Genomic DNA, 16,682 nt, shown 5'->3' on the forward strand with positions numbered 1-16,682 from the left:
ATGTTTTGCTTGCTGTTCTGACCCATGTTTAGGACAGTGTCACATGGCAGGCACTTAGTAAATATTTGTCGAGTGAATCAATGTATGAGCACTACCTTTGTGAAATTTAAACGTCGGCTTAATTCTTAACTACTTTATTGGAATAATAAGAAAATTTCCTTTCCTTTCTTAAAGCTACCTTGACCAACCTTGAATTTTCAGGATCCAGAATGAACCAGTAACTAACCTCACTGGCCAAGGATTTTCAGTTTTTCCTTCACTTGCCAGCTCACTTTCAATTAAATCCGGCAGAGGTGCCAATGTCAAGCTTCTGAGATTGGCACTCTCCTCCCTCCTCTTCACATGCTCAATTGGTGACTCTGGCATTACAATATTGACCCTCTCACAACAGAGGCTGGTGACAATGAAGCCATGCTATAGCTTACTCCTATAACAATTCGGATGATTATGGTGTTTCATAATGTGGCTTTCTGTCCCATTGAATTTCATCGTGTTCTTACTGTCAGGAAGGGATGGAGGAGACATTGAAAATGGACATGTGAAGTGCAGAGCTTGTATGCTCTCTACAGGAGCCCCTTGCAGATGGTCTGCTTCTCTCCTGGTGCCCCCACGTAAGTCCACTCATCAGCCTAATAAGGTGTTCAGGCTTGTGAATGTGCCTTCCTTTCCAGCCTTCATCCATGTGCATGCTCTTTTCTTTTCTCTCCTGCTCCTTTGTCTGTGACTCTGTACATGCCCCCATGTGATCTGGCCCTCCCTGCCTCTCTCACGTGTTCTGCATTCCCTACCCCTCAGCCAGCCACTTGGTCCCCTTGCTCTTCTAGAACTTAAGCTCATTCCTGCCTCAGGGCCTTTGTGCTTGCTGCCCTTCTGCCCAGAAAGTTTTCCCCCAGGTATCTGCAGTGTTTGCCTACTCACTTCAAAAAGTCTCTGCAAACTCCTCCAAGAGGCCCTTTTTGGCCACATGTAAAATGTCCCCTACCTCCATTTTTCTTCTAAGCACTTACCTCTAATATCACATGATTTATTTATGTGTATATGTCTGTTTCCTACCACTGAAGTGTAGGCTCCGTGAGCACAGACAATATACCTTCAGTGCCTAGCAGTAGTCAGCACTCAATAAATATTTATTGAAAGGAAGGAAGATCAGCTTATAGCTAAAAAAATACATGAGTTGATTTAAAGTCAACTTACAGGAGAAGACTGAGTAAACAATGGAGTAGACAGTACAAAGAAGTTGCAGAAGTGAAGGTGATAAATGAATGAAGTTTGGGAAACATGGATCGAGCAGATACAACATCCGTGAGCTGAAGGAGGCAGAGGAGTGGAGAGGAGTGCTCTGGAGTTGGCTTCTAGAGTCAGGCTTTGAAGGAGAAGAGCAGGTGAGTCAGAGCTAGAGGGACCAGCCTGACATTGGAAGTCTAACTGGTGTTCACCAAGACTTGAGGAGAGAACCGAAAACTGAGTTGGCAGACAGACTTGATGGGTGCTCGGGAGAAGTGAAGAGGTATTTTAGAGTTTTATTACTAAGACACTCATTGACTTAGAAAGGCTATGAATCAGTACTGTGGCTGACCTTGTAAATTACAAAACTATATGTACCTGACCCCATATTTCAATGGCAGAGACAATATATCAGGTTTTTTCCCCACTGCTGTTAACCTTGTTCAGACATATGGAAATCCTGACGACTGCATTGACTAATGAAAAATGAAATGGAGGCTGTGGTTTTTTCCAGGCATCAAGGAAAGGAGGGTAAGTTTAAGCAGGTGGAGCTGTGGCACCCAGTAATGTTTATCAGGGAAAGTTAATCCAGGTACCCAGCAATAAATTACATCACTACCCAGGAGTCAGCCTTCCTCCCACCAGCCACAGTGAGCAGTCATTTAGACAGCCATGAAAAAGGAAAGGAAGGCTGGGTGCAGTGGCTCACACCTGTAATCCCAGCACTTTGGGAGGCTGAGGCAGGCTGATCATCTGAGGTCAGGAGTTTGAGACCAGCCTGAACAACATGGAGAAACCCTGTCTCTACTAAAAATACAAAATTAGCTGGGCGTGGTGGTGCGTGCCTGTAATCCCAGTTACTTGGGAGGCAGAGGTTGTGGTGAGCCGAGATCATGCCATTGCACTCCAACCTGGGCAACAAAGCAAAACTCTGTCTAAAGAAAAGAAAAGAAGAGAAAAGAAAAAGGAAAGGATGAGATAGATATGTGTTGCTTCTCAGAACTTGAATTTGTTTTGCATTGGGCAGGTCTATGCAAACCTACCCCAAAGTCTGAGGAAGCTGAGATGCCAAAGAAAGAGGCTGACATATCCAACTTCTTAGAAAGAAACATTTAATAGGGACTTTAAATGTTTAACAGAAGCCATGTCTGTGTCTCAGGCAGTGGTGAGACACAATGGTGGATCCCCATGTCATTAACCCCCAGACCCAGGGTTTACATACCATAGGGGAGGGCTGGTTTATAAGGTATATGTAGAACAATCAAAGTATTACAACATCAAGGATATTTGACCTAAGGGCAGGATTTACAGTGAGTATGTGCTCTTACACAAGGAACAATCGATAAACCGGAAATCTTAGAGGTCTTCCTGGAACAGGTGTTGATCAGGAGCCAGCATGGTAGATTAGCTTTCAAGGTGGAATTGCTTCAGTCTCCACACAGAATTTTGTTGTTGTTCTTGTTAATTAAACACTTAAATTATTTAAAAATCATAACAGAATCATATAAAGTAGAAAAAGAAATCTCCCATAATTCCTGACACAATAACACTTAACAGGCAATTGTTTCATTCAGCAACTATTTATTGAGCTTCTTCCATATGCCAAGCACAAGCACTGTTTTGGGAAGCTCCTATTCATTGTAATTAGAGATCTTTATTCCCACTGGACTTACATTCTACTGCTGTGCAATGCAATACAGTAACCACTAGCCACATGTGGCTATTTAGATTTAGTAAAGTTAAACACAATCTGAAATTGAGATCCCGTGTCACACTGGCCACATTTCAAGTACTGGCCATATGTAGCTAGTTGCTACTGTATGGAACCACACAGGTATGGACTATTCATCATTGCAGAAAGTTCTATGGGACAATAATGTCCATTCATACTCTTCAGCAACCAACTCTTGTCGCTTAATCTAGCATGGTCATCTTCTTTTATCAATAAATAAATCAAACACATTGATTTGTATCCTCTTATTAATGGATATTTAATTCCAGTTTTTCACTATTATAAACAATATTGCCATGAACATCCTTGGAACTTACATCCTTGTGCATTTCTCCAACCCTTTTGAAATTGTCCCTGCACAGAAACAAGTGAAAGCCTAGAAGCCCTAAATCTTTGCGATAACTCAGTTAAGAGTTCAAGTAGTCCTGTAAACAATGAGATTCATCTTAGTTATCTCTGCCAGAGGCTGAAGGAAATGAGTGAGTATCTCCATGGGGGCTTAAGTCTGGAGTGGGGTTGGGCCAGGTAAGGAGTACCTAGAAGGCTGCAGATAGCAGGAAGTCTAGCCCTGTCCTCAGGGTCAGGGAAACAGAGAGAGCTGCTGCTTTCTGTCCTACTTTTTCCAGACCCTAACCCTGCTTGCAATGCTACTTGAATGTGCTTTGAGCCTAAGTGACTTTCAAGAGGGAGACGTCTTTCCGTAAGCGTCCCTGATTTTTCTGCATTTGTTTCTGGAATCCACTTTCAAGGCTCAGCCTTGCCTCAGAAAGGGATGAGAAGAAGGGGAATATTTCTACCCTTCTCCTCCTCACCACGGCCCACTGGCAACCCTCTCTGGACTGCGTCCCAACTCTGAATCAAGCATGCCTAACCTATGCACTAATTCATGCTGCCTCCAAAAGAAAATAGAGAAAAGTGATAGATAAGGGGCCTCATTTAGTGGGGGCTTAAATTTCAGGCATAGTGATGCTGGCTCGGTTCAATGGAGATTTACAACAACAGGTGCAGTGGAACCTTAGATTGGGTCAGAGAGTGATTTGTGTGTGTGTTGGGGGAGGGGAGAAAGTGGGGGCCTCATTTGATCTGTCTGCTACTGGAAGAAAAATAAACTCAAATTGCCCTTCTCTTCTAAGAAGCAAAGGGATGAAAGAAACATTAGGCCACTAAGCTTCCCTTTTATTCTTGCCTCTTTCTCAAATAGATCACAAAATAATCCCATATTATTGCCTTCCCCAAAAATATGAAAAAAAAAAAGACACTACTATTCCCCCAATACTTACAGAATCTTATGATAACATGGTAAGGCTGGACCTCAAGAAACATAATGGGAAAAAGAAGATTTTTAAAGAACTCTTCCAAATAACAGTGAGAACAAGAGGTGGGGAAGGCAGACAGTAGTCTGAAAGGCTTTTAAGTATGCCATGACTTGGTCTTCTGATTCCATCCTTTTCTGCAAATGGACAATTAGTTGTGACAGAGATTTGCGTAATTAGCAGACAAGCTAAACTCTGAATGAACTATTCTTTGTAACCGAATAAGAAAAGCATTTTCCAGGGGCACATCACAGCCAGAAGTGTCACCATATGACTGCCACACTGGACTCCAATTTTATTGGCATTTCTAAAATAAAGTATAAGCTTGTCTCTTAAAACAAATCACCATGTGAGGTGGGCCTTTGGTACTATTTTTTAAACCAGCAACAAGACTGGTCTTGGGCTAAGATTCAGAAAAGAGCAGAAATAGTATACCTGATGTCATCCTTCACAGCTTCCTTCTTGGCCTGCACCTCCAGGAAACCTTCTAGGTGGTCTTCTTGGGGGAGCCCTGGGGCCTCTGCTGCAGCTGCATCAGGTAGAATCCTCCTCCCACACATATAGCCACACATCTTCGTGATGAAATATAGGGGTAGACAGTGTGGAGGGTAAGAAGGTATGGGACTTGTTGCAGGAAGTGGCACATCAGATATGCTTCCTGGAGGGCAGGAGGGATCAGCCTCCAGCAGGTCTCAAAAGGACTATCCACAGAAGATGCATCTGGGCTTCCATGTCACTCTCTCTGAGAAGCTGGACTGGCCCATTCATTCTGAAACTATACACTGGGGGAATATTTCCTGCTAAAATCAAATTATGGCAGTCTTTATCCAATTCAAAGAAAAATAAAGTAAGCAGATCAAAATTTCCTCACCGTAAGTTTTCATCTATCCTGTGTTTTCTTAACTTCATTGCTGCTTCATCTTTTGTAGCACCCTGCACTCCCTACTCTGAAAAAAAAAAAAAAAAAACAAAAACAAAAAAAAAGAAGTAAGCAAATATTAACAGGAAAACTGCCAGCTGTGCTTAACTCATGGGCAAGTTGTGGTAACTCTTTTGTGTACCTTGTTTTCTCCTAGTTCAGAAGACGAAGGCAGTGGTAATAATGTCATAGTGTTCTTCTATCAGGTGCAGCATAGCTCCCCGGGCTCTACTGCCCCACAACTTTTGAAAACAACCAGATCCAGATAGTCTCTCAAGTCAGCTCTGAGAGTCCAGCAAACCATTTTAAGCTATTCAGAACCACCAGAAATGTCAACACACTTTGAGAGGGAACTTATTATAGTGAAAGTGGCAAGTTTGTTATTCAATAGAATTAATTCAATGGACTAAAAACAATCCACCTTTTAGGAAGCACTCCTAGTGAGATATGCCTGTTTGAGAACTTGGCTGCAATTCCTAGTAGGAGACTGTGTGCTGCCTTCCTTGGGAATGGGAAGATTGATGAACCTTAGCCTGGCATAAGTGGCTGTATATGGGCATTTCCCCCACTAATAGTAGGTTTAATTGCTGGAAAAAGGGCCCAAAGTCAAAATGCTATAAGAGATCTGATTTTCCCATAGCGACAGCTGATAATAGAACATTAGGTAACTGATCAAAAATCTGATGCCTACCTTTTTAAAGAAATAACCTCAAACATTGTATTTCAGTTTACTCTGAATGCTGAACTTTAGAATCTCTTTGTCTACAGTGTATTTAGATTGATTTAATAGACAACCTAATAACCAACATATGAAATTGTATTAATTACTGTGATACAGTATCATGATATTTTTTTATAGTCCTCCACACTTCCCTTATTTAACACATAAAACCTTTGGATAAACTGTTATTTTACAATTATGGTAGTCAGAAGAGAGCGATTTTAGAGAGATTTTTCACATAGGCAGCTTAGAGAAACTTTTTAGAAATAGTTGGGGTTATTCCATTGTTTTCGTGATTATCTAGGATCGTCTATTTTTCTGCCTGCTTGATGCTTCCCATTTGTCAATTTTTGCTTTCATTGCAATTGCTTTTGATGTTTTTGTCATGAAATCTTTGCCCGTGCCTATATCCTGAATGGTATTGCCTAGATTTTCTCCAAGTGTTTCTCCTGGTTTTAGGTTTTACATTTAAGTATTTAATCCATCTTAAGTTAATTTTTGTATAAGGCATAAAAAGGGGTCCAGTTTCAATTTTCTGCATATGGCTAGCCAGTTTTCCCAGCACCATTTATTAAATAGGGAATCCTTTCCCTATTGCTTGTTTTTGACAGGTTTGTCAAAGATCAGATGGTTGTAGATGTGTGGTCTTATTTCTGAGATCTCTATTCTGTTCCATTGTTCTATGTGTCTATTTTTGTACCAGTACCATGCTGTTTTGGTTACTGTAGCCTTGTAGTATAGTTCCAAGTCAGGTAGTGTGATGCCTCCAGCTTTGTTCTTTTTGCTTAGGATCGTCTTGGCTATACAGGCTCTTTTTTGTTTCCATATGCATTTTAAAGTAGTTTCTTCTAATTCTGTGAAGAATGTCAATGGTAGTTTAATGGAAATAGCAGTGAATCTATAAATTACTTTGGAAAGTATGGCCATTTTCACAATATTGATTCTATCCACGAGCATGGAATGTTCTTCCATTTGTTTGTGTCCTCTCTTATTTCCTTAAGCAGTAGTTTGCAGTTCTCCCTGAAGAGGTCCAGCACATCCCTTGTAAGTTGGATTCCTAGGTATTTTATTCTTTTTGTAGCAATGCTTCCTGGAGCAGTACAGATGTTCAGGATCAAAGGGCTGCTTATCCCAGTGCCTGCATCCCCAACAGAATTCCCGCTTTCTGGGCCTCTCTGGCAACTTTGCAACCTGCCAGGCAAACCTGCATTTAAGACTGTGCAGGTTCTGAAGCGTTTTCCTTCCTTCAGGCTTCCCACCACGTGATTTCTCACAAAAAAACCTTAGAATTCTAGCTGGGCAGCCTCTTGCAACCATGTCACATTCTCTTTTGAATGCACAAGTCTTTCCATATCCATCACACATCCCAAACCTGCCTAATAGTAATAGATTTCACCTGTCATTTTCCCCTTTAATCAGCTGTTTTAAAAAGCCGAATTTGCTGGAGGCTTTAGAAAGTAGTGCAGCTGGTTTTTGTTTTGTTATATTTTTAAGGTAATAGCTGATACATATAAAAATTACGTGATCTGTGTGGTATAAAACATACTTATATAATAAACACCTGTGACTCCACCACCCTATCCTGGCACTTTGCTTCCCTGCCTCCAGATGAATCTGCCTTCCTCACCCATCTTTTTTTTTTTTTTTTTTTATTAGACTTTAAGTTCTAGGGTACATGTGCATAACGTGCAGGTTTGTTACATATGTATACATGTGCCATGTTGGTGTGCTGCACCCATCAACTCGTCAGCACCCATCAATTCATCATTTATATCAGGTATAACTCCCCAATGCAATCCCTCCCTCCTCCCCCCTCCCCATGACAGGCCCCATTGTGTGATGTTCCCCTTCCCGAGTCCAAGTGAGCTCATAGTTCAGTTCCCACCTATGAGTGAGAACATGCGGTGTTTGGTTTTCTCTTCTTGTGATAGTTTGCTAAGAATAATGGTTTCCAGCTGCATCCATGTCCCTACAAAGGACGCAAACTCATCCTTTTTTATGGCTGCATAGTATTCCATGGTGTATATGTGCCACATTTTCTTAATCCAGTCTGTCACTGATGGACATTTGGGTTGATTCCAAGTCTTTGCTATTGTGAATAGTGCCGCAATAAACATACGTGTGCATGTGTCTTTGTAGTAGAATAATTTATAATCCTTTGGGTATATACCCAGTAGTGGGATGGCTGGGTCATATGGTACATCTAGTTCTAGATCTTTGAGGAATTGCCATACTGTTTTCCATAATGGTTGAACTAGTTTACAGTCCCACCAACAGTGTAAAAGTGTTCCTATTTCTCCACATCCTCTCCAACAGCTGTTGTTTCCTGATTTTTTAATGATTGCCATTCTAACTGGTGTGAGATGGTATCTCATTGTGGTTTTGAAAACAAGAAATGGGGAAAGGATTCCCTATTTAATAAATGGTGCTGGGAAAATTGGCTAGCCATAAGTAGAAAGCTGAAACTGGATCCTTTCCTTACTCCTTATACGAAGATTAATTCAAGATGGATTAGAGACTTAAATGTTAGACCTAATACCATAAAAACCCTAGAAGAAAATCTAGGTAGTACCATTCAGGACATAGGCATGGGCAAGGACTTCATGTCTAAAACACCAAAAGCAACGGCAGCAAAAGCCAAAATTGACAAATGGGATCTAATTAAACTAAAGAGCTTCTGCACAGCAAAAGAAACTACCATCAGAGTGAACAGGCAACCTACAGAATGGGAGAAAATTTTTGCAATCTACTCATCTGACAAAGGGCTAATTTCCAGAATCTACAAAGAACTGAAACAAATACACAAGAAAAAAACAAACAACCCCATCAAAAAGTGGGGAAAGGATATGAACAGACATTTCTCAAAAGAAGACATCCTCACCCATCTTTCTCTTTAAAACAGAGGAGAATGATAAACACAAACTTCAGAGTTTTTGTCACATATGTGTGTATACCTAAACCATGTATAGTTTAGTTTTGCTTGTTAAATAGACAAACAGAATTTATCAGCCAATTGAGGTTACTCTTCTCAAGTACCCTTTTTGGGAATTTATCCACTTACCCATGTAGGCTGCAACTGCTCAAAACCATCTGGGAGCTCTTTGTTTGAAATTTCATGCAGAGACAGTTTATCAGCCACTCAAGAAAATCAGTGCTGCTGCTTTATGTCATTTTTTGGTCTGATTTAACTATTTTTTCTATAACCTCTCTATTTTCCCCACTCACTTATTTAAAAACTATGCAGTGAATGTCTTCTGTGAGCTAACTACTGTACTAGGCATGCAAGGAGAATCCAGAGTCTCTGCTCCCACTGGAGCATGTCCTCACGCCTCCTCTCGCCTGTCTTCCTTTGGCATTTGAGCAATAACTATAGGCTTCAGACTGCAATAACTATGGGAGCAAAAACTATAGGCTAGGAGACTCCAAGACACCAAGCAGGATCCAGAGGGGAGACTTCTGGGAGGACTTCAAGAAGGAGTCCCCCTTTGTGCATGCCTATTTGTCTTTGGCCTTTTGTGACCTCACCTAGATAGTTACAGCTCTAATTTTGTTAGTCTGCCTTCCTCACTAATCCAGGCCTCTTTATATCATTACCTCCACACCTGCTGAGGTGCCCTGCTGTGTGGTATGTAACTCAAGAACTCTATGATGAAGGAGGAAATTATCCCTATGAAACCTGATGTCTGACAACCTAGATTATAATTTTCTTGAGACAGAGTCTCACTCTGTCACTCAAGCTGGAGAACAGTGGTGATCATAGCTCACTGTAGGCTCAAACTCCTGGGCTGAAGTGATCCTCCCACCTCAGCCTCCCAAGCAGCTGAGACTACAGGTGTGCACCGCCACATTGGCTATTTTTTAAAAAATTTTTTGTAGAGACAGAGTCTTGCTATGTTGACCAGGCTGGTCTCACACTCCTAGCCTCAAGTGTTCCTCCCACCTCAGTCTCCCAAAGTTCTGGGATTGCAGGCATGAGCCACTGCACCTAGACTATAATTTTTTTATGTTAGAACTTAAAGCTACATTAGGTTATAAAACATGAAATTGATAACAGATACAACTGCCTGGGTAGTATAAATATAGAACCTCAGAAATATGTACTTATATGGTTTTGATTTATATAAATTATATGTAATACATCTAATAAATATATGTATATATAATAGATGTAATTTATATATTCTAAACCAGCCTCCACTTGACCCAGTCAGGTGAATGGAATCCTCACACTTCACAATCCTTTTATAAAATAGGACTAACACCAAAACCCTGACCAATCACAGCTCTAAAGCTGTTTCCATCTCCTGTGCACACCTGCTCCTCCCAGCTGAGTTGTGGGTTTCCGAAAGTCAACTGTGTTTGTTCTCAAACCTGTGTGCCAGTTGTACTTGTTATTAAGTTGCAAGATTTAATTAAATGTTCTCACATACTGATGAAGTATGAACTCTAAAAGAAAATTGTCTCAGTGAAAAACAAATTGGATGTTTGTGAAAGACTCAGTAAAAATGGGTCATTAATAAAATGCTTTTGAATTAGGTGTGAACAAGGCAAATGTAAAAGATTGAAGAAAACAATTTAAAATCTAGAAGAATTCTGTCCTGAGATTGTGCTGCAGGTGTCTTTAACTTCTGGTTCCACTTTAAATGGGATTGCATATGGTATGTCAGAAATCCTACATGGTAAATAATGGTTTTTTAAAAAGAACTCTAATCAGCAGACAATACTAAAAAAAAATAAAAAATAAAAAATAAAAAAAAAATTAACTTGGTCTGTCATCAAAGGATTAGTGAGTGAAAACACATTTATATTTTAATTTAAAGATTACATATATGTATATATAGTTATACATATGGAGGTGTGGATAGAGTAATTTAGAAATGTTTGTAAGAGAAAGATTGATTTTTCATGATCCCCCTCTTTTAATGACTTTTCCAATCACACATCAGTTCAAGCATATTTGGAAAGAGGGCTTCTATTGTTTATTTGCCTCATGCACTTCCCGGGACTGTCCTACTCAAGAGGGGTTTTATACAGTCAGCGTCACTAGAAAATTTCAGATATGATGCCACTTGCTAAGGTTTATTTGGTTTTTACTTCATTTAGTTTTGTTTTCATTTGCCAAACATTTATTGAAAGCCCTGAGAAAAGACTCCATTTTAAAAACAATCATTTGAAAAGAGAGAAAAGGCGTTGTCAGACTGCTGGATGGATGGGGGAGGTCGTGACCCCCTGTGCTCTGCCCTCTCTGGCTGTGTCACACCTCCAAGCCAACTCTTTCTCTCACTGCCCCAGGAGCTCATGGAGGTGGCCCCTGCTGTGTTGGGGCTTGCTGAGAGGAAGGCAGGCAGGCAGGCAGGAGTGCAAACTAGAAAGTGGGCCTGAGCTTCTCAAACTCAGGCCAGTAGAAAAATGAGACCAGCCTTAGACCAGATGAGAAAATAGCCTCTTGACCAGAGTTAAAGCGTATTTTTTGACCCTGGCTTTTCCCAAACAGATGTGAGGGGCCTGAGGGGCCTTTAGAACTGTGCAGATAATGATATCAGTAAATAGGGAGACATTTCAAATCCTACTCTAGCTATGCCCTCCTACTCCCAGCTTATCAAGCCACACGTGTGCATGCTTTATGCTTGACCTGCATAAATGCATATGTGTACAGGCACATGCATGCACACACGCACACGTGCGTGCGTGTGTGTGTGTGTGTGTGTATGTGTTTGAAGGCCTCAGGTAAGGGCTACTTCAGCTCGAACCCAGACTGAAGTACCCTTCTGATGAAAGATGTTTTATTTTCCTAAATACCTAAGTAATGAAGCCAAACTTATGGAAACCAGGTTCTTATGAAAACGTGCCCCAAGCACCAGCAAGCTTCAAGACTATTTCCTGAGAGAACCAAACAGAAGAGAACTAGGTAGACTGGAATACGGAGTAGAGCTTCATTTCAGCCATCCCAGAAGGATCATTAAGCTGTTCTGTTTTCTCTCCATTTTAATTATGTTGGGGCTGGAAATGGACCCACACTATGTGTCCCTGTGGTGTACAGAGCCATGGAAACCATTCTTGTCACTCTGCTGAAGGAAAGGGGCTTCAGTAAGTGGAGAAGGGTGAGGGGGGAATGGAGGAAGTGTAGATGCTGACACAGGAGCCCTATTTTGTTGATCTGAGGGGTAACTAGACCCCTGCCCAGGAGGTCCTCAAGCCCTCTATAGAAAGAAATTACAGGGGCATGAGTCATCCCCTGGTTATGCGAGAACATAGGGCACCCTCGGGGATTGAGGGCCTCCCCTATCAAGAAGTGGGCAACTGAAGTACACAGACTGTGCTTGGCTAAAGGTTACAATCAGCTTCTGGTTTATTATCTGTTTAACTAAGTGGATCAAATGAGAATTGACTGGAATTGGACACTTAAAGTTTCCTTACAAAAGGCTGTTATCTCATAAGCTGGCTTAATGGAACAGCCTGTCAGGGGCTTATAAGAAGTAACTGAATACAGCACCTTACAGAGCAGAGATTCAAAGGAGGCTGTGCAACCAGGCCCGGGATACCTCACACCTCGTGTGGCCAAAAAAGAAGGATCCAAGGTCTAGCTACCAACCACATTGTTAGCATCTAACCCAGAGACAGACCTAGGTATTCCCAAAAAGAAAGGTATTTGCAACTCCCTCCATTTTAGCATCTCTTCTGTTTAAATGTGAATTAAGTGTTTTGTTGATCATATATGGCCTTAGCAGATATGAAATAGCACATACAGCACATATATATATAATAGCATATTAGCATACATATATATGTGGCCTTAGCAGATATGAAAGACAGCAGAGGGGGCGCCCAAGATGGCCGAACAGGAACAGCTCCAACCTCCAGCTCCCAGCGTGAGCAACACAGAAGATGGGTGATTTCTGCATTTTCAGCTGAGGTACCAGGTTCATCTCACTGGGGCGTGTTGGACAGTCGGTGCTGGTGAGCAGGGGCAGCCCAACCAGCAAGAGCTGAAACAGGACGAGGCATTGCCTCACCTGGGTAGCACAAGGCAAAAGGGAATTCCTTTTCCTAGCCAAGGGAAACTGAGACACACAACACCTGGAAAATCGGGTAACTCCCACCCTAATACTGCGCTTCACCAGGGTCTTACCAAATGGCACACCAGGAGATTATATCCCACACCTGGCCTGGAGGGTCCCACGCCCACGGAGCCTCCCTCTTTGCTAGCACAGCAGTCTGAGATCTAACTGCAAGGTGACAGCAAGGCTGGGGGAGGGGCGCCCATCATTGCTGAGGCTTAAGTAGGTAAACAAAGCCACCAGGAAGCTCGAATTGGGTGGAGCTCACCTCAACTCAAGGAGGCCTGCCTGCCTGTGTAGACTTCATCTCTGGGGACAGGGCATAGCCAAAAAAAAAACACAGCAGACATCTCTGCAGATGTAAATGTCCCTGTCTGACAACTTTGAAGAGAGCAGTAGTTCTCCAGCATGGAGGTTGAGATCAGAGAACAGACAGACTGCCTGCTCAAGTGGGTCCCTGACCCCTGAGTAGCCTAACTGGGAGATATCCCCCACTAGGTGCAGACCGACACCTCACACCTCATATGGCTGGGTACACCTCTGAGATGAAGCTTCCAGAGAAAGAATCAGACAGCAACTCTCGCTTTTCAGCAATATTCTATCTTCTACAGCCTCCGCTGCTGATACCCAGGCAAACAGGGTCTGGACTGGACCTCAAGCAAACTCCAACAGACCTGCAGCTGAGGGTCCTGACTGTTAGAAGGAAAACTAACAAACAGGAAGGACACCCACACCAAAACCCAATCAGTACTTCACCATCATCAAAGACCAAAGGCAGATAAAACCACAAAGATGGGGAAAAAGCAGTGCAGAAAAGCTGGAAATTCAAAAAATCAGAGCGCATCTGCCCCGCCAAAGGAACGCAGCTCATCGCCAGCAATGGAACAAAGCTGGATGGAGAATGACTTTGACGAGTTGAGAGAAGAAGGCTTCAGTTGATCAAACTTCTCAGAGCTAAAGGAGGAACTATGTACCCAGCGAAAAGAAACTAAAAACCTTGAAAAAAGAATGGATGAATGGATAACTAGAATAATCAAAGCAGAGAAGACCATAAAAGAACTGATAGAGATGAAAACCATGAAACAAGAATGACGTGACAAATGCACAAGCTTCGGTAACTGACTCGATCAACTGGAAGAAAGAGTATCAGTGACTGAAGATCAAATGAATAAAATGAAGCGAGAAGAAAAGTGCAGAGAAAAAAGAGTAAAAAGAAATGAACAAAGCCTCCAAGAAATATGGGATTATGTGAAAAGACCAAATCTACATCTCATTGGTGTGCCTGAAAGTGATGGGGAAAATGGAACCAAGTTGGAAAATACTCTGCAGGATATCATCCAGGAGAACTTCCCCAACCTAGTAAGGCAGGCCAACATTCGAATTCAGGAAATACAGAGAATGCCGCAGAGATACTCCTTGAGAAGAGCAACTCCAAGACACATAATTGTCAGATTCACCAAAGTTGAAATGAAGGAAAAAATGTTAAGGGCAGCCAGAAAGAAAGGTCGGGTTACACACAAAGGGAAGCCCATCAGACTAACAGCAGATCTCTTGGCAGAAACTCTACAAGACGGAAGAGAGTGGGGGCCAATATTCAACATTCTTAAAGAAAAGAATTTTGAACCCAGAATTTCATATCCAGCCAAACTAAGCTTCATAAGTGAAGGAGAAATAAAATTCTTTACAGACAAGCAAATGCTGAGAGATTTTGTTACCACCAGGCCTGCCTTACAAGAGCTCCTGAAGGAAGCACTGAACAGGGAAAGGAAAAACTGGTAGCAGCCACTGCAAAAACATGCCAAATTGTAAAGACCATCGATGCTAGGAAGAAACTGCATCAACTAACGAGCAAAATAACGAGCTAATATCATAAAGACAGGATGAAGTTCACACATAACAATATTAACCTTAAATGTAAATGGACTAAATTGTCCAATTAAAAGACACAGACTGGCAAATTGGATAAAGAATCAAGACCCATCAGTTTGCTGTATTCAGGAGACCCATCTCACATGCAGAGACACACATAGGCTCAAAATAAAGGGATGGAGGAAGATCTGCCAAGCAAATAAAAAACAAAAAACAGCAGGGTTTGCAATCCTAGTCTCTGATAAAACAGATGTTAAACCATCAAATATCAAAAGAGACAAAGAAGGCCATTACATAATGATAAAGGGATCAATTCATCAGGAAGAGCTAACTATCCTAAATATATATGCACCCAATACAGGAGCACCCAGATTCATAAAGCAAGTCCCTAGAGACTTACAAAGAGACTTAGACTCCCATACAATAATAATGGGAGACTTTAACACCCCACTGTCAACTTTAGACAGATCAACGACACAGAAAGTTAACAAGGATATCCAGGAATTTAACTCAACTCTACACCAAGCGGGCCTAATAGACATCTACAGAACTCTCCACCCCAAATCAACAGAATATACATTCTTCTCAGCACCACATGGCACTTATTCCAAAATTGACCACATAGTTGGAAGTAAAGCACTCCTCAGCAAATGTAAAAGGACAGAAATTATAACAAACTGTCTCTGAGACCACAGTGCAATCAAACTAGAACTCAGGACTAAGAAACTCAATCAAAACCGCTCAACTACATGGAATCTGAACAACCTGCTCCTGAATGACTACTGGGTACATAACAAAATGAAGGCAGAAATAAAGATGTTTTTTGAAACCAATTAGAACAAAGATACAACATACCAGAATCTCTGGGACACATTTAAAGCAGCGTGTAGAGGGAAATTTATAGCACTAAATGCCCACAAGAGAAAGCAGGAAAGATCTAAAATTGACACCCTAACTTCACAATTAAAAGAACTAGAGAAGCAAGAGCAAACACATTCAAAAGCTGGCAGAAGATAAGAAATAACTAAGATCAGAGCAGAACTGAAGGAGATAGAGACACAAAAAACCCTCCAAAAAATCAATGAATCCAGGAGTCGGTTTTTTGAAAAAAGTCTTTGCTAGCAAGACTTATAAAGAAGAAAAGAGAGAAGAATCAAATAGATGCAATAAAAAATGATAAAGGGGATATCACCACCGACCCCACAGAAATACAAACTACCATCAGAGAATACTATAAACACCTCTACGCAAATAAACTAGAAAACCTAGAAGAAATGGATAATTTCCTGGACACTTACACTCTTCCAAGACTAAACCAGGAAGAAGTTGAATCCCTGAATAGACCAATAGCAGGCTCTGAAATTGAGGCAACAATTAATAGTCTACCAACCAAAAAAAGTTCAAGACCAGATGGACTCACAACTGAATTCTACCAGAGGTACAAGGAGGAGTTGGTACCATTCCTTCTGAAACTATTCCAATTAACAGAAAAAGAGGGAATGCTCCCTAACTCATTTTACGAGGCCAACATCATCCTGATACCAAAGCCAGGCAGAAACACAACAAAAAAGGAGAATTTTAGACCAATATCCCTGATGAACATTGATGCAAAAATCCTCAATAAAATACTGGCAAACTGAATCCAGCAGCACATCAAAAAGCTTATCCACCATGATCAAGTGGGCTGCATCCCTTGAAATGCAAGGCGGGTTCAACATACACAAATCAATAAAAGTAATCCAGCATATAAACAGAACCAAAGACAAAAACCACATGATTATCTCAACAGATGCAGAAAAGGCTTTGACAAAATTCAACAGCCCTTCATGCTAAAAACTCTCAATAA

The 16,682-nt window shown here is 41.4% G+C and overlaps 1 protein-coding gene across 2 annotated transcripts in view; it reads left to right on the forward strand.

Moving 5' to 3' along the window:
* The window catches only part of SCFD2 (sec1 family domain containing 2), a 479,293-nt gene that overhangs the window by 413,383 nt on the left and 49,228 nt on the right, over positions 1 to 16,682 (forward strand). Inside the window, exon 6 of one of the 2 annotated variants that reach the window (XM_023183117.1) lies at positions 507 to 611. The exons of the other annotated variant lie outside the window; for it this stretch is intronic. Within the exon in view, the coding sequence (XP_023038885.1) occupies positions 507 to 611 (105 nt within the window). The remainder of the gene's footprint in view (positions 1 to 506; positions 612 to 16,682) is intronic. 2 annotated transcript variants of the gene reach the window in all.

This window comes from Piliocolobus tephrosceles, chromosome 3, assembly GCF_002776525.5.
Source record: "Piliocolobus tephrosceles isolate RC106 chromosome 3, ASM277652v3, whole genome shotgun sequence".
NCBI classification, from domain to species: Eukaryota; Metazoa; Chordata; class Mammalia; order Primates; family Cercopithecidae; genus Piliocolobus; species Piliocolobus tephrosceles.